General features: G+C 41.4%; 1 protein-coding gene across 1 annotated transcript; it reads left to right on the top strand.

The window, feature by feature from the left end:
• The first annotated feature begins 48 nt into the window (after positions 1-48).
• Positions 49-26281, top strand: LOC139456542 (ankyrin repeat domain-containing protein 27-like). Its single transcript, XM_071238312.1, has 19 exons — positions 49-136; positions 4023-4128; positions 5090-5126; positions 6886-6962; positions 8118-8173; positions 8536-8592; positions 9158-9222; positions 10145-10184; positions 11228-11344; positions 11582-11658; positions 12460-12619; positions 13222-13293; positions 17123-17201; positions 18384-18421; positions 20000-20103; positions 20949-21042; positions 22480-22693; positions 23524-23596; positions 24196-26281. Exons 1-19 carry the CDS (start codon positions 83-85, stop codon positions 24254-24256), a joined length of 1581 nt encoding a protein of 526 aa, XP_071094413.1. The 5' UTR covers positions 49-82; the 3' UTR covers positions 24257-26281.
• The last annotated feature ends 1040 nt before the right edge of the window (positions 26282-27321 follow it).

The following is a 27321-nucleotide window of genomic DNA, read 5'->3' as shown; positions in this document are numbered from 1 at the left end:
GTAGGGAGTTGTTGGGAAAATACAACGCAACATAAAGGCAAAGGCCGTGAAACTTGGTCGCGTGAAACTTCACGAGCGGAAAATGTCTTGTGACGACGATGAACTCGACAACAATCCTTTTTTCCGAGCACTTCAGGTTAGAATTAATTCTCTGAGTGAAATTAGTTCTTATATATCATATTCCCCCCAGGTCAATTTATTTTGATATAAATGGGCAACACGCGAATTGTTATGAATATTATGTCGTCTAGATGTGATTTTGCATTATCATGCACTGTCACTGTGATGCTGGTGTCGGTGTCACCCGTCAAAAATATTCGTCAAGTTATGTTCCTCCCTCAGGGTTATTTTTGCGGTAAGTGTTCCGTTTGTATGTGATTAAGGACATGGCGTTTTTCTCTCAAAATGAGAAACACTTCAACCACTGAACACGAATATTTTTTCTATTTTCCATTCATCACATGTTCATGACATGTTCATCAAACTGACAAAGTGCATTTGAAGTGGCCATGATCAAGGGTGTATGGCAACCATGCAGTTTACCAGGCGCAGCTTATGTGCCACTCTTGCTTCACTGATCTCACATGCCTATTCGATCACTAGGGTTAGTTGTGCTGAAGTTTCTGTACCCAGAAATGTACTCTAGCCGAAATCAGAATACAGACGGCAGACGAATTCACATTCCTCAACCAGAAACCACGAAACGGGTTCATGTTGTAGCTCTGGTTCGCCTGATGACGATGCATGCTGGAGAATCCTGTGCATCGTGGATTAATAGATTAATGTACCTTTGTCACTGTGGTTCCTCGTTTTTCATACAGCACACTGGAATGTATCTCATACGACAGTATGGCAGTTCTGATCCATTTATGGAAAGGAAATACCGAGAGAAAATATACTGCCATGTTGAATTTGACTGCAGTTTGACAACCAGGACATGTCATATACGTAAGCGTTCAAGGAAACAGTGAAGCGCAATGTGCAGTACAGCCAATGGGGCAATGGACTAATCCTAAATTGATGTTCAATCGGTCTCAAATGATGTATAACATGTTTTTACGTCATTTAACATGTCTTAAGGGACTTTTGACATGTTTTTAATGACTTCATAACGTCATCTAACATGTCCAAAATGACATAGAATGTCATGTTCATTGGGTCCCGAACAACTTCTAGGATGTTTTCACGTCATGTAATTGTCTTAAGCGATTTTTTAATTTCTTTTGACAACTTCATAACGTCATCTAACATGTCCAAATGATGTATAAAAGTGATGTCCAATCGTTCTTAAACAACGTCTAACATGTTTTTACATCATTTAACATGTCTTATGCATCAGTTTTTAACGATTTCACAACTTCATCTTAAGTGTCCAAAATGATGTATATCAGACCGCCTCCGTGTTCTAGTGGTAGAGATTGTCCGCCCGCAGACCACATCATACCAAAAGACGTTAAAAGATGGTACTTGTTGTTACCCTGTCTGGCGCTCGTCATTAAGGGGCTAGAACAAGGACTGGTCGGCATGGAGTCAGTATACTGTGTGCGGGGTATTCATGTTAAACTGCGGCATGGTATCTCAGTGAGCTTGCACTATAAATCGGCCGTAGTCCGGACTAGTACAAGCAGCCACACAAACACACACACGTACATGCACGTCGCTATATAAGTGCAATAACATGTTTTTACGTCATTTAACATGTCCATATTCCTCAACCCGAAACCGAAACAGGTTCATGTTGTAGTTCTTAGTATGCCTGATGATGAGTGTATACTGGATAATGCTGTGCATTGTGGGATATTTGAGTAATGTACGTACATTACTGTGTTTCCCTTTTTTTTTTATATAGCACACAGGAATGCATACAACAATATGACATTTCCAGTCTATTTATGGAAAGGAAAAAATGAGAACAAAATATGCAATGCATACTGCCATGTTGAATTTTCCGCGGTTTGTTATCCAGGACATGTCATTTACGTAAGCGTTCAAGGAACCAGTGATGAGCATTGCGCTATACAGCCTGCGGCGGAATGGACTCATTTTGGGTACCTTTCTGTATTCAGATTTTGGCCAGGGTACATATCTGAAGTACCTGTAACAACAACAGCCCCTTTAGCATTAGCTGTGTTTGGGTTAGGGTAAGTTATCAGGTCTGGAAACAGCACCAGATTGCAAGGCGCATTCAAATTTCAATGCTGTACTCAGAATACTGTATTCGACGTAATAAGCGCCCCGCTTTAATAAGCGCACACTGCGATATTTGCTAATATATTGGCTAGTGAACAATCCCAATTAGCACCCCTTTTGATTGATCAGTGTACACAAGACTTATTTATTCGTGCATAATACGCACTCGTGTGTTATATGCAATATTAATTATGGGCATTTAAATTCTGGAAAATATATGTGTCGTGTATAATACGCACAGATTTTTCTTTTGTATCTTATTAGGTTGTCAGCATAAACCACAATATTAACGATCTTTCATCTCTGTTTATTTTCTTACCAAAACTATATTCTAATAAGAGCCCCTTTTTCTATTTTTGAGAGCGCCCTAGGCGCTTATTACATCAAATACGGTACTTGGTGTTTTAAGGTTTATTTGACATGCACCAAAAAAAACTGTTACTATTCCTCAAAGGGATGTAATTCTTTATTGGCACCTTTCCCTTGAGATTTTAGTGATGCCTTCAAGTTACAAGGTACACCCTATTACCAAAACACCTTGTAGTCACAAAGCAAAGGGAGGTAATCTGTGTGTATTTTCAAAATGTCGGCAGTATTACAAGCGCTAGAAAACCTTTGTTATTTAACTGTTCATTTCCTGTGATGATGGTAATGTTTCCTTGACTTGTCAAGTTTTCATGCCTCATGTATTGCGACTTTTGAGATATTTATCGTATCACACAGTTTCATGAAGTGTGTCATTACAGCCTTGGCATGATATAGCTGGAATATTGATTTCTCACTCGCTTTGCCACCCTCCTGCCCAGCCGGAAGTTATTTTCATCTTAGTGCTACAACTATCATAAGCATATGTTAAAACATAAAAGTTATGATCATCTTAGTGATACAAGTATCGTAAGCATATGTTTAAGCGTAAGAGTTATGATCATCTTAGCGCTATGACTATTGTATGCATATGTTAAAGCATAAGAGTTATGATCATCTTAGTGCTATGACTGTCGCAAGCATATGTTAAAGCTTGGGAGTTATGATCATCTTAGCGCTATGACTATTGTATGCATATGTTAAAGCATGAGAGTTATGATCATCTTAGCGCTATGACTATTGTATGCATATGTTAAAGCATGAGAGTTATGATCATCTTAGCGCTATGACTGTCACAAGCATATGTTAAAGCATGAGAGTTATGATCATCTTAGTACTACAACTATCATAAGCATATGTTAAAGCTTGGGAGTTATGGTCATCTTAGCGCTATGACTATCGTAAGCATATGTTAAAGCTTGGGAGTTATGGTCATCTTAGCGCTATGACTATCGTAAGCGTATGTTAAAGCATGAGAGTTATGATCATCTTAGTACTACAACTATCGTAAGCATATGTTAAAGCATGAGAGTTACGATCATCTTAGTACTACAACTATCATAAGCATATGTTAAAGCATGAGAGTTATGATCATCTTAGGACTATGACTATCGTAAGAATATGTTAAAGCATGAGAGTTATGAACATCTTAGGACTATGACTATCGTAAGAATATGTTAAAGCATGAGAGTTACGAACATCTTAGGACTATGACTATCGTAAGCGTATGTAAAGGCATGGGAGTTCTATGATCATCTTAGTACTAAGATTGCTTTGTGGAGTGTGACCCTGGACTTTAAATTTTATTAAAACAGGAATTTACCAAAGATATGAAAGGAAAATAAAATCGAAATGTTACAGAATGTTTCACAAAGTGTTCAATGTCTTGTGTTTTAGAAACCAATATTGAGTACGCTGTGTGTTCATGTACATAAGTGAGCTGCAATCTTATTGTTTCTCTTCATCAGACCACATTCCTGGATCTGTATGAGCGAGCCCAGGAGAAATGCCACCTGATCTGTGTACCACTGTCCTCCTCCCTGGAGGGATTAGCCATCAATCAGAAGTTTGTGGGTAAGTGTTGCATTTCAAGCTGTTCTGTGTTGCCAATTTCAACATGGGGAGAGGGGCGGTCGGGTAGCCTAGTGGTTAAAGCATTCGCTCGTCACGCTGAAGACCCAGGTTCGATTCCCGACATGGGTACAATGTGTGAAGCCCATTTCTGGTGTCCCCCGCCGTGATGTTGCTGGAATATTGCTAAAAGCGGTGTAAAACCATACTCACTCACTCAACATGGGGAGGGATTTACCTGCTCAGAGGCTGATGTTTGACCCCAAGTCTGCGGTCTGCAGTCAGTAAATAATCCCAAATTGGAATTCCAATTTCCCAATTCATGTTACTGTATTCGACGTAATAAGCCCCCCGCTCTAATAAGCGCCCACAGCGATATTTGCTATATATTTTGGCTAGTGAACAATCCCAATTAGCACCCTTCTGATCAATGACATGGCTTATTTATTCGTGTATAATATGCACTTGTGTGTTATATGCACCCTTAATTACAGAAATTAAATTATTAATTACGGAAATTAAATTCTTAATTATGGAAATTGAATACATCTGTCGTGTATAATATACACAGACTTTTCTTTTGTATCATTTCAGGTTGTAAGCATAAACCACGAAATTTACGATCTTTCAACTCTTTCACCAAAATTATATTCTAATAAGAGCCCCCTATTTCTAATTTTGAGACTGCCCTGGGCGCATATTACGTCGAATACGGTCATACAGTTATACTAATGTGATGCCTTAGTTCAGCAGATTTGTTTATATATTTATGTTTATTTCAACCAACACAAGCCAACAGGTTTGCCGAAATCTGTATACCATACTTTACAGAAAGTGTGTCCTTATTTGATGACTAGTGGCTACGCTTGATGTGACAATGATGGCTAAATAGGAAGCATGGTAAACAGATCTTGAAGGCATCAGTCTTTAGGTTCATGATGTTTGCTTTTGTCTGTTTCTACAGAAACCCACATCCTGAGGACATCCCCATATTTCAGAGGGTAAGTGTCAGATGTAGGCATGATACTATCCTCCGTGAAGTTAGAATTGGTCTCCAGCAAACCATGCTTGCCGTAAAAGGCAACTATGCTTGTCGTAAAAGGCGACTAATAGGATCAGGTTGTTAGACTTGCTGACTTAGTTGATACATGTCATGGTATCCAGATTGCATAGATCGATGCTCATGATGTCAATCACTGGTTTGTCTGATCCAAATGTGATTATTTACAGACTGCCGTCATATAGCAAGAATATTGAGTGTGGTGTTCAACAACAACCGAACACACTTGATACTTTTTGTGTAAATAGAATTTTATACTCCCTAGTAAATCCTACTTAATGCATGATGAATAGATAATTGTGAAATGAATGGATTGTTGTGCTGCAGTCTGAAATTTGGGTTTGGATCCTGGAAATTTTCTGGATTTTTTGCTGTGTATGAATACTGTTCTTGAAAGGTATCTTTTCTCCTCAACATCGATTTGCTATTGGCTTGGCAATACTGCATTAATAATAAATTAAGTGTGATCTTCATCAAAACACCTTTGATTTTGTTGTTTCCCATCCCCATTCTGCAGACCAGCCTATCCCCATTTTGCAGACCAGCCTATCCCCGTTCTGCAGACCAGCCTATCCCCATTCTGCAGACCAGCCTATCCCCATTCTGCAGCAGACCCACCTATCCCCATTCTGCAGATCAGCCCATCCCCATTCTGCAGACCAGCCTATCCCCATTCTGCAGACCAGCCTATCCCCATTCTGCAGACCAGCCCATCCCCATTCTGCAGACCAGCCTATCCCCATTCTGCAGACCAGCCTATCCCCATTCTGCAGACCAGGCGAGTTCAGTTTAACAGAAGTAGTAGGGGGATGATACACTTATGATGATTTACTGCTCGATACAAGTATCGATCACTGTCTCACACTAAGTTAAAAAATATCGATTCTCACCGTAACTGTTTGCTGTAATAACTGTTACACCAAACACTAATTAGTGGTGAAAATGTAAATATTTTCATCCATTGTGCCATACATGACACTGCTAGCTTTGAATCATCAGTGTGCCAGGTATTTGGCCATCCTGCCTCTGAAAAAGATGGCTTACGCACCACGTAAGTATCGTCCCAGCCCTAAACAGAGACCTCAAAATTATCCATTGTATTGTGAGATCGTGAAGATCAGAGGTAGAATAGGTCTTAAGCAATCCATGCTTGCCGTAAAAAGGAGATTTTGTTGGCATAAGAGGCGACTAACAGGATCGGGTGGTCAGGCTCGCTGACTCGGTTGATTCAGGTCATTGATCCCATTGATCCGTCATATAGCAGGAATATTGCTGAGTGTGTTGTTAAACAGCAAAAATTGTATTGTGGCATCATAGTGCTAAACACCATGTTTACTAAGACAGGGTTGATATTTCCCGTATTAGAATACACCCGTGCAGGGTTTTACCTTGACCTACAAGACTAGGGGTCCAGAGGACCCCCAATTACTTATTTCAAGGGTCCTGACAGGAAATATAAGGGTCCTGTCAAGTGATGACATGGTGTAACATACTGTAAGATTTGATAATTACTTAAATTATCGGAACGTTATATTTGGTATATTTAAGAATTTGGTACAATGAATATCCTTGTGAGTCTATTGGGATGCAAGATATATTTATTTCTGCATCCATTCTATAAATTTGTGCATCCTGGATGCACATTTCTGCATCATGTAAAACCCTGCATGTGTGCTGATTCCTGTCTGTGGGTTGTGCAGGCAATACCTGACCATCAACTCACACAGCAAGACGGTGCTACTTGAGGAAGGAGGCGGAGTCCTACAGACTAGAGAAGGTAACACAGCACCAGTCATACTATACAAATAATTACTCTTGACGAGGTCAGTATGCGAAAACAAGGACCCGAGGACCCGATCCCCGAGGTTGTCAGGCCCGCAAAGGAGTCCGGTCCTCTGGTCCTTGTTTTTGCATATTGACTTCATCAAAAGTAATCATTTTGTTATAAAGAGTGAAATGTTCGTTCCAGATGCCATCGGGGGCAAGGGTGGCCCAGTCATCTAAGGCGCCATGATTCGCTGTGCAGAGTTGCGTCCCTTGGGCACGCCATAAACCTATGATTGTGGGTTCGAATCTTGGTTCGCCCCGATTATGTTTCTAGGTTTGTCAGCACCATACCCGTGCTCTTGGGTTTCACCGAAGTGGTAAACGTCTGAGACCTGCATCACTTCGGGCTTTCCTCCCACATTAAGCTGACACGCCGTGATATGACTGGAATACTGTTAAAAGCGGCATTAAACCCAACTCACTCACTCACTCACTCCAGATGCCATCTTGTTTTCTAGCAGATGAGTCAATATTCATCACATTACAGGTCAATAAGGATCTTGTGACGAGTAAATATTTGAGGTCAGTATCAGTCACATGATTTCGGCATCTATATGAAATTTATTGTTTCATCACATGGTACGGATTTAACCAATAGCATTGCAAGATTCTTAATAGACGTAGAACAATGATCAATACTGTCGTATTTTGTTTGGCAGTACATGACCAACGTTATTTATTTGTATATAAGTCCATGAATTACTCTTGAAACAGGGGCACTGTGGCCCAGTCGTCTAAGGCGCTGCGATTCGCTGTGCAGAGTTGCATCCCTTGGGCACGCAAGAAACCTATGATTGTGGGTTCGAATCCCGGTTCACCACAATTATGTTTCTAGGTTTGTCAGCACCATACCCATTCTTGTGGGTTTCACCGAAATGGTAAACGTCTGAGACCTGCATCACTTCGGGCTTTCCTCCCACATTAAGCTGACACGCCCTGATACAACTGGAATACTGTTAAAAGCGGCGTTAAACCCAACTATCACTCAACAAAACAAAAAAAACAGATAGTGTGAAGCAAATGCTTTAACCAAACACGCCAATAATTATCTTTTCAATCAGCATGTTTAAATAAGGCTTCCTGGTATTTTTGTGTCTATTTTCAGGCTTCTCGGAAGAAATTACTGTAAAGATACTGAATGAAGAGTTAGCATACAACAAGGTAACGTCTGTACATAGTTTACACATATCATAGAAGTGTAGTTACCCAGAGGGGATTCCGGGTTAGAATAAGTCCCCAGTAACCTGTGCTGGTCGCAAGAGGGACGAAACAAATCAAGTGGGCAGACTCAGTGATTTGGTTGTTTGCGTGTCATCGTACCCTGATGACGAGGATCGATGCTCACAATATCAATCACTGGATTGTCTGGTCCAGACTTGATTATTTACAAGTCAACGTCACATAGCTTGAATATTGCTGAGTATGGAATTAAACAACAAACAAACATCTGGATTAAAAAGAATTGGAAATAAAAAAAGTTTTCTTTCTTTCTCTTTCTGAATGTTGAACTCCTTTAATTCCAGGAATACAAGCATTACAAAATCCTTGTTATTGAGAGACCACTGGATCCAATTTACCACGTGAGTTTTTGTACCAAACTGCTTCTGACATAGTTGTATTACAACATTTCTACTTACGAATTGACTTCACTTTGGGTGAGTTCATTTCATGATGGAACTTAATACAGTGAGCGGGGCAGGGGTGGCCCAGTCGTATTAGGTGCCGCAATTTGCTGTGCAGAGTTGCGTCCCTTGGGCACATCAGAAACCTATGATTGTGGGTTCGAATCACGGTTCACCCCGATTATGTTTCTAGGTTTGTCAGCACCATACCCGTGCCCGTGGGTTTCACGTGGTAAACGTCTGAGACCTGCGTCACTTCGGGCTTTCCTCCCACATTAAGCTCACACGCTGTGATCATGGTGATATAACTGAAATACTGTTAAAACCGGTGTAAAACCCACCCACTCACTCACTCACTCACTAATATAGTGAGGGCAAACTGCATGAACGTCTGATACGTTCTTGTACCACTGGTCTTGATGAAGTGTAGCTATAAGAACACATGGTCTCACTGAACATTCTTCATTATTTATTGTTATTTTGTTGAGTGATGCTGAGTTTTTTTATTAATCTTGTTTACTAGATGAAGCATTCCTCAAAGGAACAGAGTAACGGAGAGCTGTACACTCCAAGGGTGTCTCTCCAGGAGTGAGTATACACATTTGATTATCCATACCTGGGGATTATCTCAGAGATTATCTCGGATTCTTAACTAAGTCCCTTTGGAAGCTAAATTGAGAAATATATGTAATAATATTGGGATTTGTTTTCAAGGTCTTTTTTCTTAAGTTCATACGTATTGTAACATTGCATTAAATGCAGTCGTGTAACACTAAGCATTAAAGCTTCTTCCTTGTTAGCAGGCTTGTTTTCAGTGAATGCAAGTCGCCTCTACAAAGCCACAGCATTAGTTATGACTATAATATCATGATTTGGGACATGACAGTTCAAATTTTGTAATTTTTGCTGCTGAAGAGTTTGGTGGAATATCTGATCAGGTCAAAATAAATCCCTGTAGCTGTATTGAGCATCACACACACATTGTAAATACTCAGATGATGGCTTGTTTATTAGATAAAGTTGTCTTTTATAAGTGTATAAGATGTTTTACCATTGTTCATGTAATCAGAGAGAAAGCTAGAAATGTTTCTTCAGCGTTTGAAACCCATAACAGGGATATTACTAACCATTTGTTACGAACGGTCGTGATAACATCCCATGTTGTCTATTTTTCATTTCATGTCTTTGTAAAGAAAGGCAAAGATTTTTTTTATAATTTCAGTTTTTTGTTCTTCATGTGGTTGGTTGCTTTTGTAAACTTAAAACAACCAAAAATGTAAGGCCCAGCTTCAAACATTGATGCAATGCCTACCTGCTTCATCAACTGTTGTCTGATGTACTCGTTAAGCTTTGATTGCAGTCATCCTAGGTGTGATGGCTTCTCTAAACTGACAGGCTGCAAATCATTTGATACTATACATTAACTGCCAGAAGTTGGATAAATCTTTTGCTCTTTTTTTTGGTTCATTTTGGTACATTTATGTCATGCTGTTATTATTTGCTTTTTTAGATGCAAAGCTTTTCTGAAGTCATTTGCTGAATATACTGTGGTAAGTCCATCAAGAAGGCAAAATATTATTTGATGTTGTTGTCATTGTTGATTTTCAAAGAAAAGGAAGTAAAAGTAGTGACATAAATCTGGATTTTTATCGCTGGAAATGGGGGCATGAGCCCAGTTGTCTACATCTTCCCGAGCCACGAGAGTTTACTGACTTAACACCAGTGGCTATTATGAGTTATGTCCCTTCTATGCCTCTCCTATGGTCCAATCAGATTCCACCTCGTATCACTTGCATTTGCTTCAAACAAAATGGCAACTCCCAGTCAAGACAATCTGATCTGTAGTCAAGATCTATATTGTGATAAAACGAGCTTTACATCGCGGAGTGCATCAGATTATGTGAGCACCTTGATTAAAAACATGAAAAGATTTAGAAAATATCTTTTGATGACAAGCTAGCGGTGCACATGCTTTGCAAATCCTGCAATCAACGAAATCTGCATGACAGTTTACGAATTTCAATTTTGTTGACTATTTTTGACGATTTTGATTGGACTATGCATAGACTCGTTAGTCCAGCCAAAATGTAACTCCATAATATGTACCAGCCTTGTTCGGCAAGGGTGGAAACTGGACTTTTATATATTCAGTTAACTCACTTGCCTCTGGAAGATGAGTTGTCTAAGGCACTGCAATTCGCTTGTGCAGAGTTGCATCCCTTGGACACGCCAGAAGCCGGGGGCCATGGGTACAGCACCACGCCCAGGTTTCACTAAAGTGGTAATTGTCTTGAGACCTGCATCACATCAGTCTATCCTCCCATGTTAACCTGACACGCTATACTGTTAAGAGCGGCGTTAAATCCAACTCAGTCAGTCAGTCATGATGCATCGTTGTACCATTTCACCCATAATTAAACTGTTTCTATTTGTTTATTTATTTGTTCTTCTGAAAATGTACAGCTTGCTCATATCTATATATATAGAGAGAGAGAGAACTAAGCCAGACATGCTCATCAGTAATCTTCCAAATGATCAGCAAAAATTAACCTGCTCAACATAGCTTATTCAGAGAAGCTGTTGCTTTATGTAGGTGTTGAAATCTCTAGACGAGAGCATCTTCCGCTTCAACAAGAACTACATGGTGTTGAAGAACTACTTGCAGGATGCTGCCTCACGTCTGGAAAACATGGCTGCCGACGCCATCGAGGTGAGGGCATAGATTTACCTGGGTTCGGATAAGATTAAGAAATATATCATGTTTTATTTATTAACTTTATTACAGGACCTGATGGAATGAAAAGTCGTGGAACAAATTTATCCTCATGCAATCAATTCAAACCAAATAGACCCAAATGCATGAAGTGTATACAATATTCTTGTCAGGTCATATATGTGTTTTGGAAACAGACAAGTAAAATGTGAAGTGTTTTGTCTTTCTCTTCAGAAGTGCACAAAATGTACCAAACACAGATTGTACTCCGACCCCAAGTTTAGAGAAGCTCTGTCCGGTTCAATAGAGAGGTAGGTACTCGACACAGATGGCATTAATAATGAGTATCACCCATGTGTCATGACGCTGTGCAGAGTTGCGTCCCTTGGGCACGCCAGAAACCTATGATTGTGGGTTCGAATCCCGGTTCGCCCCGATTATGTTTCTAGGTTTGTCAGCACCATACCCGTGCTTGTGGGTTTCACCGAAATGGTAAACGTCTTATACCTACATCACTTCGGGCTTTCCTCCCACATTAAGCTGACACGCCGCAGTATAACTGGAATACTGTTAAAAGCGGCGTTTAACCCAACTAACTCACTCACTCACATGAAACATCTTGTCCTACTAACATGTCTGTTATTTTCTTACGTTATTTCCAAGTGAACACCCAACCCTGTTCACTGTACATGCTGTACGAACTTAAAATCGAAGAGAACTACAGTGGACTTACTTCAGTATAAGTCAAACACCGTTGTGTCAATGTTGAAGGGACCTACGTACATACTTCGATTTACCCGAGGTTCGACACAACCAAAAATGTTGAATAAAGAAGGAATATGCAGTAGGGCTGGGAGGAGTCCAAAGTTACTACCCGGGTACCCACCACCCTATTACCCGACCCTACCCTACCCTACCCAGGACCCACCCGACCAGAGTACCAGAGTTACCTGTTCCAACCCTAATATGCAGGGACCAAACCTTTTTTTCAAGACAACCACAAGTTCGAAAAATCAAAGTTTGACACAACGGTGTTTGACTGTACTTATTTATCACTGAGGACCTACATACAGTTCAGTATAGAATGAATGCTTTGTGTGTTGCTGTTGCAGTTATGTGCTGGGCAGCGTTCACCAGAAGGTGTTCACGGTTGTCTGTGAAGAGTTTGCCGCCGATGACAAACTGCTGTCTCAACAGTGTCAGAAACTGAGTGGTGTGACGCCGGAATACCTGGGGGTCCGAGCCGAGTTCTCCTGTCCCCTTCCGTCCGCTGTAAGTAGGGGGGACTCTTGGGGGTAATTCAGTTGTTGCAGTAGTAGTGTGGTTGCTAAATCACTCCGGGATTTGTTTAGGATTCTAACTAAGTTCCCTTGTCAGGCAAATTGGGGAGTAAATTGTGATATATAGAAGATTTTATATTCGTGTTCATGTCATGCTATGTTTAGGGGCGGTCGGGTAGCCTAGTGGTTAAAGCGTCTGCTCGTCATGCCGAAGACCCGGGTTCGATTCCTGACATGGGTACAATGTGTGAAGCCCATTTCTGGTGTCCCCCGCCGTGATATTGCTGGAATATTGCTAAAAGCGGCGTAAAACCATACTCACTCACTCACTCACTCAATGTGTTTATGACACGAGTGTTTGAATTCCGGTATTTCCCGAGCGATACTGGAATTTTTAGCACTATAAATCAGCATCAGTCCGGACAAGTACAAGCAGCCACACACACGCGGGCATGCACGTCGCTTTATAAGGGCAATAATCTTGGATGCGACGTTAAACCCCATTTCACCTCACCTCACCTCACCTCACCTCACCTCACCTCACCTCACCTCACCTCACCTCATGTGAATCCGAGGTGTGTTTTGATGTTGCAGGTGGTTGAGTTAGCTAACCTGGATGGACTGACTACCCCCAGAGCTAAACAGCTGTGTCTCAAGTCTACAGTTGTGAGTAGCCTCCCAAACTGTCAAACACCTAGTGTTGCAACAATCTTTGTTTATGATCAGGGAATTTTGATTCAGATTAATGGCATATACCACATGTTTATCATGTTAAGTCACAGATTCTAAAAGGCAACTATGCTTGTCATAAGAGGCGACTAACGGGATCGGTCGGTCAGGCTCGCTGACCTGGTTTATGCATGTCATCAATTCAAATTGCGTGGATTGATGCTGATGTTGCCATTCCACTTGATTGTCTGGTCCAGACTCGATTACTTACAGACTGCCGTCATGCAGCTGGAATATTGCTGAGTGTGGCGTTAAACAACAAAAAAACACAGATCCTTTATTTTGGAATCGACTTAATGAACAGACCATGCTTATGCCCTGGCTAGTAAAGATCTAGAATTGAATTTTATGCTTCACTTTTTTCTTTGTGTATATTAAACAAATCTTACATCTCCAGAAGTTTTGCCTGGATTACAATACTGTTATTTCATCATATTTGCTAATACTGAAGACACAAAACACTTCAATCGTGGCAGTGTTAATATGATATTTTTATCCCCCGCCGCGCGAAAGCGCGAAGCGGGGGATATAGTATTCACGACCCTCCGTACGTCCCACCTGTTTGTTGCCGCGATATCTCAAGAACTAAACACTGGATTGTCTTCATATTTGGAACTATGGTGTATATACAGACTCCGCAGACACCAGTCGGTTTTGGTGACCTTGACCCCATTTTCAAGGTCACAGCAGGCATATCTGCTTTTGGAGTTGGAAAACGGTGTTGCCGCAATATCTCAAGAACTAATCTCTGGAATGTCTTCATATTTGGAACTATGGTGTATATACAGACTCCGCAGACACCAGTCGGTTTTGGTGACCTTGACCCCATTTTCAAGGTCACAGCAGGCATATCTGCTTTTGGAGTTGGAAAACGGTGTTGCCGCAATATCTCAAGAACTAATCTCTGGATTGTCTTCATATTTGGAACTATGGTGTATATACAGACTCCGCAGACACCAGTCGGTTTTGGTGACCTTGACCCCATTTTCAAGGTCACAGCAGGCATATCTGCTTTTGGAGTTGGAAAACGGTGTTGCCGCAATATCTCAAGAACTAATCTCTGGAATGTCTTCATATTTGGAACTATGGTGTATATACAGACTCCGCAGACACCAGTCGGTTTTGGTGACCTTGACCCCATTTTCAAGGTCACAGCAGGCATATCTGCTTTTGGAGTTGGAAAACGGTGTTGCCGCAATATCTCAAGAACTAATCTCTGGATTGTCTTCATATTTGGAACTATGGTGTATATACAGACTCCGCAGACACCAGTCGGTTTTGGTGACCTTGACGCCATTTTCAAGGTCACAGCAGGCATATCTGCTTTTGGAGTTGGAAAACGGTGTTGCCGCAATATCTCAAGAACTAATCTCTGGAATGTCTTCATATTTGGAACTATGGTGTATATACAGACTCCGCAGACACCAGTCGGTTTTGGTGACCTTGACCCCATTTTCAAGGTCACAGCAGGCATATCTGCTTTTGGAGTTGGAAAACGGTGTTGCCGCAATATCTCAAGAACTAATCTCTGGATTGTCTTCATATTTGGAACTATGGTGTATATACAGACTCCGCAGACACCAGTCAGTTTTGGTGACCTTGACCCCATTTTCAAGGTCACAGCAGGCAAATCTGCTTTTGGAGTTGGAAAACAGTGTTGCCGCGATATCTCAAGAACTAATCTCTGGATTGTCTTCATATTTGGTACTATGGTGTATATACAGACTCTGCAGACACCAGTCGGTTTTGGTGACCTTAAATTAATTTTCAAGGTAACATTAACTTAATTTTCAAGGTAACAGACTCCGCAGACACCAGTTGGTTTTGGTGACCTTGACCCCATTTTCAAGGTCACAGCAGGCATATCTGCTTTTGAAGTTGGAAAACGGTGTTGCCGCAATATTGGTGACCTTGACCCCATTTTCAAGGTCACAGCAGGCATATCTGCTTTTGGAGTTGGAAAACGGTGTTGCCGCAATATCTCAAGAACTAATCTCTGGATTGTCTTCATATTTGGAACTATGGTGTATATACAGACTCCGCAGACACCAGTCGGTTTTGGTGACCTTGACCCCATTTTCAAGGTCACAGCAGGCATATCTGCTTTTGGAGTTGGAAAACGGTGTTGCCGCAATATCTCAAGAACTAATCTCTGGAATGTCTTCATATTTGGAACTATGGTGTATATACAGACTCCGCAGACACCAGTCGGTTTTGGTGACCTTGACCCCATTTTCAAGGTCACAGCAGGCATATCTGCTTTTGGAGTTGGAAAACGGTGTTGCCGCAATATCTCAAGAACTAATCTCTGGATTGTCTTCATATTTGGAACTATGGTGTATATACAGACTCCGCAGACACCAGTCGGTTTTGGTGACCTTGACGCCATTTTCAAGGTCACAGCAGGCATATCTGCTTTTGGAGTTGGAAAACGGTGTTGCCGCAATATCTCAAGAACTAATCTCTGGAATGTCTTCATATTTGGAACTATGGTGTATATACAGACTCCGCAGACACCAGTCGGTTTTGTGACCTTGACCCCATTTTCAAGGTCACAGCAGGCATATCTGCTTTTGGAGTTGGAAAACGGTGTTGCCGCGATATCTCAAGAACTAATCTCTGGATTGTCTTCATATTTGGAACTATAGTGTATATACAGACACCGCATACACCTGTCAGATTTGGTGACCTTGACCCCATTTTCAAGGTCACAGCAGGCAAATCTGTTTTTGGAGTTGGAAAACGGTGTTGCCACAATATCTCAAGAACTAATCGCTGGATTGTCTTCATATTTGGTACTATGGTGTACAGGCGGGGGATATTTCGTCACTCTGTGACAAATACTTGTTTTATTTTGAATCCTTCAGTGTGTGTAAGAGAGGATGGTGGTATCCTCATTTTGGTCATAGGGGACAATATGTTGTTTTCAAATGGCGGGGGAGGGGGCAGGGGGCTTGGAACCCATGAAGCAACACTAATTGAAGAGGGTCCGGATTGGGGGATCCCATAAGCAGTAAGCAGTAAAATTTAGGGTACTTTTTCATTAAGCAGTAATTTTTCTTCTCTTTCAATAAAATTGGTGCGAAAAAATTTGGGGGGCGCATATTTGTTTCACAAACATGCCAAATGAATTTTTCAACAAATATTATAATATTATCACCAGGTTATTTTACCTTTCGTTTCATCTTGACAATTCATATTTTTGATAACCGGGTAAAATCTCAAGTCGCTTTACATTCTAGACTGGTCCTCTGCGTCAGTTGCGCAGCCTGCTTTCTGTGTCGAAGCATTTGAGTCTTGAAGACAGACTGTTTTTGACCATTTTAATCATTTTAAGATAAGCAGTAAATTATTTATTTACGTTAAGCAGTTATTTTTTGGTATTTTCCGTTAAGCATTTACGATAAAAAAAGATGAATTTTACGTTTACGATAGTGTTCGAAGGGCGTTTTATGTTGAGCATTAAAACCCATCAGGACCCTCATTGAAGCCAGAAGGTGACGTAGTTGATGATGTGAGCTGAGCTGTAGCTAGTGAGCTCATGTCGTTGCTTGTATTCAGGAATCCAACATTCTATATTTTCTGGGAAAAAAAAGACTATGGGTAATACGAAAATCACAACTCAAAAAGTACAAAATGAATTTACTCGGACTTCTCCGTACAGATATTCCTTAATCATGAGTGGCCAGTCGATGTTTCTCTTAACCCTTCACTTCCGATGAGACAGTTCCTCGTACCTAGCTGATGTCAGTGTTGACTGTTTCAGGACAATGTGACAGAAGGGTTGAATGCATTTGTCAGAGAAAACCAGCAGCCGAACCTCCAGGGACAGTCATCTGGTGGGGGTACGTAGCATTCAGCATGTTCACATGACCATTGATGACAGCAACAGGAATACTGTATTCGACGTTATAAGCGCCCCGCTCTAACAAGTGCCCACGGCGATATTTGTTAATATATTGGCTAGTGAATAATCCCAATTAGCACCCCTTCTGATTGATCAATGTACACAGGACTTTTTTATTCATGTATAATACGCACTGTGTTATATGCACCCTTAATTATTAAATTCTGGAAAATATATGTGTCGTGTATAATACGCACATACATTTCTTTTGTATCATTTCAGGCTGTCAGCATAAACCACAAAATTTATGATCTTTCAAATCTGTGTTTTTCTCACTAAAATTATTTTCTCTAAAGTGCCCCCTATTTCTAATTTTGAGAGTGGCCTGGGCGCTTATTACGTCAAATACGGTAGTCGGTTTCCCTGTGGTATTCATGTCATTTCCATTTCCATCCAAACTGTCACTTGAAAGAACTTTGGTTCAGGGCAGTGTCTGACCATCTGCTTATGTTCTTGTATTTTGGCCTCCTAGAGTCACGGCCCATGAAGATTGCGGGGTAGAATAGGTCTTCAGCAACCCATGCTTGAAGTAAAAGGCGACTATGCTTGTCGTAAAAGGCGACTAACGGGATCGGGTGGTCAGGCTCGCTGACTGGGTTGATGCATGTCATCGATCCCAATTGTAGGGATTGATGCTCATGATATTAATCCCTGGATTGTCTGGTCCAGACTCGATTATTTACAGACCACCATCATATAGCTGGACGGTCTGTAATTAATCGAGTGTGGACCAGACAATCCAGTGATTGACACCATGTGCATCGATCTGAGAATCCAGTGATTGATTTCATGAGCTTCATTCCACGCAGTTGGGATATGATGACATGCATCAGCCAAGTCAGCGAGCCTGACTACCCGATACTGTTAGTCGCCTCTTACGGACGGCATGGATTGCTGAAGACCTGTTCTAATCTGGATCATCACGAGGACATTTGGAATGAGTTGTGCTGGAACAATATATTTCTGTGCATGATTTTGTTATTGAAGAGGTTTGGTTGACTGTGTTGTAACACCTAATTAAAAGATTCACTTTGTATTTCAGCTTATAAAATTCGGCTTGTTTCAGTCGTACAGATATTCATCTTGATTGACTGACTGCATTACTTTATTTATGTTGCAGACGCCTGTTTGACCTCGGACGACCTCATCCCTATTCTGGTGAGACTTGTGAAGAACAGGATGTATGAAAACACAAGTAGTTTAGAATCCAAGGCCACTTTTCTGAAAGCGATTGTTTCTCTTGAGTGTTGTAGCCCACACACTGTGACATCGACCTTTGACAATCAAAGCTTTTATTTATTGAATTATTTTCAAAGGTGAATGATGCAGTGAAATCTCCTTGGGATTGTTGGTATTGAACTACCCTGTAATTTAACAGAGAAAGTTCATGTGACTTTTAGAATTTATAGTTTTTCCGTTTCCCTGGCAACAAGTTTGACTTTGACTGTTCATATTGGTGTGTATCTGACATAGAAATGCAAAGTTCCGAATCCCAATTCCATGGTATTGTTTTGATAGCTCATTAACTACTCTTGTATACAGACAGATAAGGTAGAAATTCTCTCATCTCGTTGGACAGTAGGGGCTGGTGGGATTTGTCATCTCCTGATGACTCTAGTATTTATGTGGACTTTGTGAAGTTGATTGTCATGTCAGCTTCGCTGCACTACCAGGAACAATGATCTGTGGCTCAAATCCACACACTGATTCTAGCTCTACAGCTACGGTAAGCCTATGTTAAAGTATGGGAGTTATGGCTACAACTGCGGTAAGCCTATGTTAAAGTATGGGAGTTATGGCTACAACTACGGTAAGCCTATGTTTAAGTGTGGGAGTTATGGCTACAACTACGGTAAGCCTATGTTAAAGTATGGGAGTTATGGCTACAACTGCGGTAAGCCTATGTTGAAGTATGGGAGTTATGGCTACAACTACGGTAAGCCTATGTTAAAGTATGGGAGTTACGGCTACAACTACGGTAAGCCTATGTTAAAGTATGGGAGTTATGGCTACAACTGCGGTAAGCCTATGTTAAAGTATGGGAGTTATGGCTACAACTACGGTAAGCCTATGTTAAAGTATGGGAGTTATGGCTACAACTACGGTAAGCCTATGTTAAAGTATGGGAGTTATGGCTACAACTACGGTAAGCCTATGTTAAAGTATGGGAGTTATGGCTACAACTGCGGTAAGCCTATGTTAAAGTGTGGGAGTTATGGCTACAACTACGGTAAGCCTATGTTAAAGTGTGGGAGTTATGGCTACAACTACGGTAAGCCTATGTTAAAGTGTGGGAGTTATGGCTACAACTACGGTAAGCCTATGTTAAAGTATGGGAGTTATGGCTACAACTACGGTAAGCCTATGTTAAAGTGTTGGAGTTATGGCTGCAACTACGGTAAGCCTATGTTAAAGAATGGGAGTTATGGCTACAACTACGGTAAGCCTATGTTAAAGTATGAAGTTACAAACTATGATCACTTTGTGGAACAGGCCCTGAATCACATGACAATATCTTCCAATAAGCAGTGTAATTTAACGCCAGATAGTGTTTCACAACACTTGGAAACTTTACGAATAATTTTGGTTGACCTGACCTATGCCATTTGAATATCCCTTGTTTATCATCTCCTATTATAGCTTCTATGGAAATGAAAAAAGACATATTTACTTTGAGATGGGAATTCTACCCCACATGGTCTAAGACCCTGTACTGACCAAGGGTCCTTGTTGCAGGTGACCGTCATAGCTCAAGCCAAGTGCAGACATCTCCAGAGCGACATCTACTACATGGAGAACTTCACCTGGTTCTCCACCACCAAGGACATGGACAACGTCAGGTAGGTTATGTGTGCAGGTAGATGTTAGCTCACCTGGTTCTCCACCACCAAGGACATGGGCGTCAGGTAGGTTATGTGTGCAGGTAGATGTTAGCTCACCTGGTTCACCACCACCAAGGTCATGGACAACGTCAAGTAGGTTATGTGTGCAGGTAGATGTTAGCTCACCTGGTTCACCACTACCAAGGACATGGACATTAGGTAGGTTATGTGTGCAGGTAGATGTTAGCTCACATGGTTCTCCGCTACCAAGGACATGGACAACGTCAGGTAGGTTATGTGTGCAGGTAGATGTTAGCTCACCTGGTTCTCCACCACCAAGGACATGGACAACGTCAGGTAGGTTATGTGTGCAGGTAGATGTTAGCTCACCTGGTTCTCCGCTACCAAGGACATGGACGTCAGGTAGGTTATGTGTGCAGGTAGATGTTAGCTCACCTGGTTCTCCACAACCAAGGACATGGACAACGTCAGGTAGGTTATGTGTGCAGGTAGATGTTAGCTCACCTGGTTCTCCACCACCAAGGACATGGACAATGTTAGGTAGGTTATGTGTGCAGGTAGATGTTAGCTCACATGGTTCTCCACAATCAAGGACATGGATAACGTCAGGTAGGTTATGTTTGCAGGTAGTTGTTAGCTCACATGGTTCTCCACAATCAGGGACATGGACAACGTCAGGTAGGTTATGCTTCCAGGTAGTTGTTAACTCACATGGTTCTCCACAATCAGGGACATGGACAACGTCAGGTAGGTTATGTTTGCAGGTAGTTGTTAGCTCACATGGTTCTCTCATGAACATTTGTATATTGTACCCTCTATATCGTTTGTTGTTGTTTTGCCAGCTACTGCTTGGTGACGTTCAAGGCTGCGGTGGAGTACATGAAGACGACTGACTTTGATGACCTGAAGTCTCACAACATGGGGACAAGGAATGAGGTAAGGGTGTTATGTCGCAGTAACAGATGTGGAAATGTCAAAACTGGAAGTTTGCCCCTGGACAAGTAAACATTAATTATTCACCAGTGTTATATGGCTATAATGATAAATCAGCCAACACAGTTACATCCTGTGCAGAGTTGTGCCCCTTAAGAATGCCAGGATCTAATTACCATGGGTTTGCTCCCCAGATTCGACCAGATTCATAACCCTTAGTTTGTCAGCAGCTTACCAGTGTCCAAAGGCAGCCCAGTCATCTAAGTCACGGTTATTCTCTGTGCTCTCTTTTACGTCGCCCAAGAATGCCAGGATCTTATATCAAGGCTTTCAGACCCAAATTTGTCAGTTTGGTTTGTCAGCAGTTCACGAATTAATGTTAACATTGTCAGTAATGAGGGGTGAAAAATTAACCAAGAATGTCAACAAACTTAAATAGTGATAACATGTAGCCATATCCCCAATAATTTTGGATGCAATGTTAAACCCAATTTCACCACCTCACCCAAAATGTTTGAAATTCTACTAGCCCTTAGGATACCTTTAGCAATAACAAAACCAGTCTGGACTAGTGGACAAGTGCTGATTTCTATTCCTGTCAGTAACTCCCTCACTTACTCTATAGATTAGTATTGACCCAGTATCCATGGGTTTCACGAATTAATGTTGACATTGTCAGTAATGAGGGGTGAAAAATTAACCAAGAATGTCAACAAGCTTAAATAGTGATAACATGTAGCCATACCCCCAAAATGCTTGAGACAGCCTCCGTGGTCTAGTGGTAGAGCGTCCGCCCGGAGAGTCAAAGGTCCAGGGGTTTGATCCCGAGCCGCGTCATACAAAAAGACGTTAAAAGATGGTACTTGTTGTTCCCCTGTCTGGCGCTCGGCATTAAGGGGCTAAAACAAGGACTGGTCGGCTCGGAGTCAGTATACTGTGTCTGTATCATGTTAAACTGTGGCATGGTATCTCGGAGGGCTAGCACTATAAATCGGCATCAGTCCGGACTAGTGCAAGCAGCCCCCCACACACACACATGCATGCACGTCGCTATATAAGTGCAATAATTTTGGACGCGGCGTTAAACCCCATTTCACCACCTCACCCAAAATGTTTGAAATTCTACTAGCCCTTAGAATACCTTTAGCATTAACAAAACCAGCCCAGACTATAGTCTGGAAGGTAATTTAAGGACTGGTTGTTGATGAAATATAGTGACAGCTAAATAGACAGATTTTTTTATTCATGCACCGATTGTCTTTAAATGTAATATCCAGTTATGTATGACTGTTTAATAATCTCATACCAACTTTGACTGGCGTAGGTCCGATAGTTTTTCAGATATTGTAGTAAACGTCGGTACCTTAAATTACCTTCCAGACTACACTGGGCAAGTGCTGATTTCTATCCCTGTCATTCACTCCCTCACTTACTCTGTAGATCAGTATTGATGACCTGATGGCAGCCACAACGGCCCTGAGTGTGGATGATGGTCAGGGCAGGGAGAAGTCTCGGACCCCTAGTAACAGGTCTCTGCAATCGGCGACACGCATGGATCGACAGCTGGAGCGCATCTCCAAGATACTGCAGGACTCCGCCGTGGAACTCAACAAGACAGACAAGAGAAAGACAGGGCCAAGAAGTATATTTGGATGTGAGCATGCTACATGGAGATCAACCATTCATTTTGTTGCTTCTATACGATTCAAATCAGTTCATGTTTGTTGATGGACGTACATGTGACACTTCCTGAAAACAATGGTGGTGTCAGTAAATCTCTCACTCAGATGAAGGGGGCACGGGCGGCCCAGTCATTTAAGGCGACGCGATTCGCTGTGCAGCCTATGATTGTGGGTTCAAATCTTGTTTTAGCCCCGATTTTGTTTCTAGGTTTGTCAGCACCATATCTGTGCTCGAGGGCTTCACCAAAGTGGTAAACATCAGAGACCTGCAACACCTCGGGCTTTCCTCTCACATCAAGTTGACATGCCGTGATATAACTGGGATACTTTGAACCCCACTTACTCACTCACTCATTTAGATGATGCTCATTGTAGTTGATTGTATATTAATATATATTTCATATATATTTCATATACCGTATTCGACGTAATAAGCGCCCAGGGCGCTCTCAAAATTAGAAATAGGGGGCTCTTATTAGAATATTATTTTGGTGAAAAAAACAGAGTTGAAAGATAAATTTCATGGTTTATGCTGACAGCCTGAAATGTTTATATACGACAGATATATTTTTCCAGAATTTAATTGTCCATAATTAAGGGTGCATATAACACACGAGTGTGTATTATACACGAATAAATAAGTCTTGTGTACATTGATCAATCGGAAGGGGTGCTAATTGGGATTGTTCACTAGCCAATGTATTAGCAAATATCGCCGTGGGCGCTTATTAGAGCGGGGCGCTTATTACGTCGAATACGGTATATATCATGATACCAAGTTTATCAGATTGGTTTATTGCAGCTCGGCCCGAAGTCTACCAGACCCCAGATGTTGTTCCCCAGCAGGACCCCAGTAGGAAGCGCCAGGAACTCGGGTAGGTTCAATAAGTGCTGACACTGGACTTTTATAGTCAGTTAACTCCCGTGCCTGATTTATACCAGGTTTATTTGTTTATCCCACACAGAACAGTACCCACTGTATGATAAGTAGCATTTGATACATAATTCTTTACACATAGGAATGTTTCTGTAGTAATGGTCTCTGTTTCCTGTGTACTGATTGCATGTGTGTCATTCATTTGGGACAAACCTGTGAAGATCCGGCGGTTATGATTGTCGTAAGAGGCGAGTAACGTGATCGGGTGACCAGGCTAGCTGACTCGGTTGATGCATGTCATTGTATCCGAATTGTGTGGATCAATGCACATGATATCAATCACTGGATTGTGTGATCCAGACGTGATTATTTACAGACCACCGTCATATAGCTGGACTATTGCAGTGTGCGGCGTTAAACAACAAACAAACAAACAAACATTTGATACACGACCCATACCAAGAAATGTATTTTTATGCATTGAAAAGTTTCGGGGCATGGAATCTCATTTAGTAACTTTTACCAACTAGTCAGATTGCGGCTAGCTCCCAGTTGTGCTACAATAAACACTTTAGTCACTGGGTCTGTGTATTTCAGAGAGTTTCTGTCTGCTCTGCAAGATGATGATTTTGACCAGCCATTTGGAAAACAGACCTGATGCTGACCCCAGAGGAACTCTCTGCCCAACAAGTCTTTCAGGCCAACCCTCCTCCAGCTTCCCTCCTCCCAGCCTGCCGCGCCACTCAGCTGATGACACCTGTCACAGGGAAGACTCAACAGTGTAATGTCTGCAATAGTATAAGGATATACTACTGTTAGATCTTGTCCAATCAGGACTCTTGTTTACTTGATGTGTCCTTTGAGACATGTGTCCTTATCGTCCACTGTGATCTTCTTTTTTATCTAGGCACTCACTTTGTCTCACAACCTTGGATGTTTTAACATGTATTTGACAGCCTCCATGAGATTATTTATCTGTATTTCCATGTATTAGTTCGTTCTGAGGTTCCAGGTTAGAATTGGTCCCAGTGACCTATGGTGGTTATGGGACTCGACGAAAAAGATCAGGTGGTCTGATTCGGTGACTTGGTCATCGTAATCCGACTATCGTGATGTTGCTCGTAATATCAGTGCTTGTTGTAAGAGGAGACTAAAGGGATCAGGTGCTCAGGCTCGCTGACTTGGTTGACACATGTCATCGTAACCCAGTTGCGTAGATCGATGCTCATGATATCAATCATGGGATCGTCTGGTCCAGACTCGATTATTTACACACCGCCATCATATAGCTGGAATAATACTGTAAATCTGGATAGTTTTGCATCATAAAATTACTATAAGTGGCTAACAAGAGCCTTAACTGTGTCTAGGAAAATTTTGAAACACCCTGTTAAGATTGCTTCTTTGGCAGGTGTTATATTTGATAAGTAGGAAGCTGCATAATGAAATGGTAACTATGTGACAGTCAGTGATTTGTAAACTATTGATGCATGACATGTTGTTGACGTGTGGTGTAGCGTGTTTATCTAACAGAATAGACTGGCTAGAGGATGTCTGAATTACGCGGTGTGGTATGTTAACAACCAGAGGAGATGGGGCAGGTTAGTGAACTTGGAGTAATTAGACTGCTGACACTAAGTGACAGTGTATCATGGGGGAAACACAGGATGTGAGCCCAGGGATTATTTGTTTGATCATGTACTGGCTGGTTTGACAACGTGTGAATGTGCCTCCTAATGTCCGTTGTTTGTGGTTGGTCTGCATCATGAAACTATTGAGTCTGTGATGCTCGCAGTTTTCTCATTACTTTCCTTCACGCAAAACTTTCCAGATTTTCAGTGTCAGTCACTGGTTTGTGTGGTGCCCACTCAATTATTTACAGGCAGCCATTGTATATGTCAAAGTCATAACACAGTGAAGTTGGTCCGTATAAGGAAGGTTATAGTTCATATGACCAGGCTCAAACTTCACAAAGAATATTTTAGACACAGGTGAAGTGCACAATTCGACCGAACCAAGTGTCAACAGGGTCAATTAATGGCCGCATGATAATGACGGAGAGTGTATGGAACTGTTTTCACATGATTCCCTGGTCTTTCATGGCTATTGACCATATCCTGTAGACAGATTCAAAGACGGAGTCGACCTGCGGTTGGTAAAAGGACCAAGTTTCACGTGGTGATGTCTACAACACACTCCTGGTTACGAACAAATCCAATACATTTTCATGTTTCACTCATTCATTCATTCATCCACTCACTCACTCACTCACTCACTCACTCACTCACTCGGCCATGTTGGTGCTGTCTGTTAGTGCTGTCTGTTTGTGCTATGTATACATTCATAGTATTTCTGCTTTGCTATGAACTGTAGAAGCAACCTGGAGAGACGTCACTACCAGTTACTTATTGTGTACACTTGTACAATGTTGATAGGATTTTAGAAACACCATTGGGATAGTGTGCATGACAATCGATAGTTTCAGTAGTCCCAGTTAGTTATACATAAAACATAAATTACGGGTCTGAAAACTCAGTTTTTACAGTTGTATGTTGTAGGGCTGGGACGGGTAACTTGGGTACCCGGTTCAGGTGGGTACTGAGTAAGACGAGGGTACCCACAGGACTACCCGGACCCGTGGTTCGTCAAGTGATATATAGTTTAATGACAAAAAGTATCTAGAACTCTACACTACAAGTCTCTTCTGTTGACATTTCTTTCTGACTATGCACCCATTCCTTCTGACTTTTCATATGGTTGAATAAAGATATAACTTAAGTCAACAGTGTATGCATGACCAGATTGTTTAATACATGTATCTAAATACGTTGTGCCAGGGCTATGGTACCCGGGTAGTAAATTTGGACTCGTCCCAGCCCTAGTTTGTTGCTTAGCAAGGATTAAGACAACTGAAGATTAGAGTTACTTCCCTTTGTTTGAGGAGCAACAGGAAGGATGGGATAGGAAGAGAATGTTCTTCCTTACATTTAGAGATATTTTAACATTGTACAATAATAATAATGATAATAATAATAATAATGTGTAACAAAGCCTCTTCCTCTTTATTCATCCTGCTGTCAGTGAAATATGTCCCCTCTAGCCATAACATTAATCATAACTAAAATACTGGCAACATGAATTTGGCCTTTTTCGATTTCAATTTGGTTTGTTTTATTGTCATTTCTGCTCCCTGTGGGACAAAATCATCCTTTCAGCAGATGTAGATAATCCCAGATGAATCTTGTGTACATGTCCAATGTGTATTTGATTATTAGCCACTGCAGGTCCATCGAACTAAGGGTACTTCTTCAGACATTTTGCAATATTTTTTTTCGTTGACCATCTTGACCTCAGTTTTTCACCTCAGATTAGATGTTCAGCAACCCATGCTTGCCATAAAAGGAGACTATGCTTGTCGTAAGAGGCAACTAATGGGATCGGGTGGTCAGGCTCGCTGACTTGGTTGATGCATGTCATCGATCCCAATTGCATTGATCGATGCTCATGATGTCAATCACTGGATTGTTTGGTCCAGACTTAATTATTTACACACCACCGTCATATAGCTGGAATTTTGCTGAGTGTGGCGTTAAACAACAAACAAACAAACACCTCAGAACAAAAAAAGAAACTATGCAAACAACAGTTCATATTTTGTTTTTGCCTCATACTAGGCCTTTTGTTGTAAGCTCTATTGTCTAAATATGTTCTTTAACATGAAAA

The sequence above is a fragment of the Haliotis cracherodii genome, unplaced genomic scaffold, assembly GCF_022045235.1.
Source record: "Haliotis cracherodii isolate W230 unplaced genomic scaffold, xgHalCrac1.p SCAF_11, whole genome shotgun sequence".
Classification (NCBI taxonomy): domain Eukaryota; kingdom Metazoa; phylum Mollusca; class Gastropoda; order Lepetellida; family Haliotidae; genus Haliotis; species Haliotis cracherodii.
This window is presented reverse-complemented; position numbering and strand designations above follow the sequence as displayed.

Bases quoted from the DNA above. Each gene is read 5' to 3' on its own strand.
- LOC139456542 (XM_071238312.1), top strand. From the start codon at position 83: ATGTCTTGTGACGACGATGAACTCGACAACAATCCTTTTTTCCGAGCA. The intron at 4,129-5,089 runs GTAAGTGTTGCA...CTGTTTCTACAG, and splicing joins CATCAATCAGAAGTTTGTGG to AAACCCACATCCTGAGGACA. The intron at 10,185-11,227 runs GTAAGTCCATCA...TGCTTTATGTAG, and splicing joins CATTTGCTGAATATACTGTG to GTGTTGAAATCTCTAGACGA.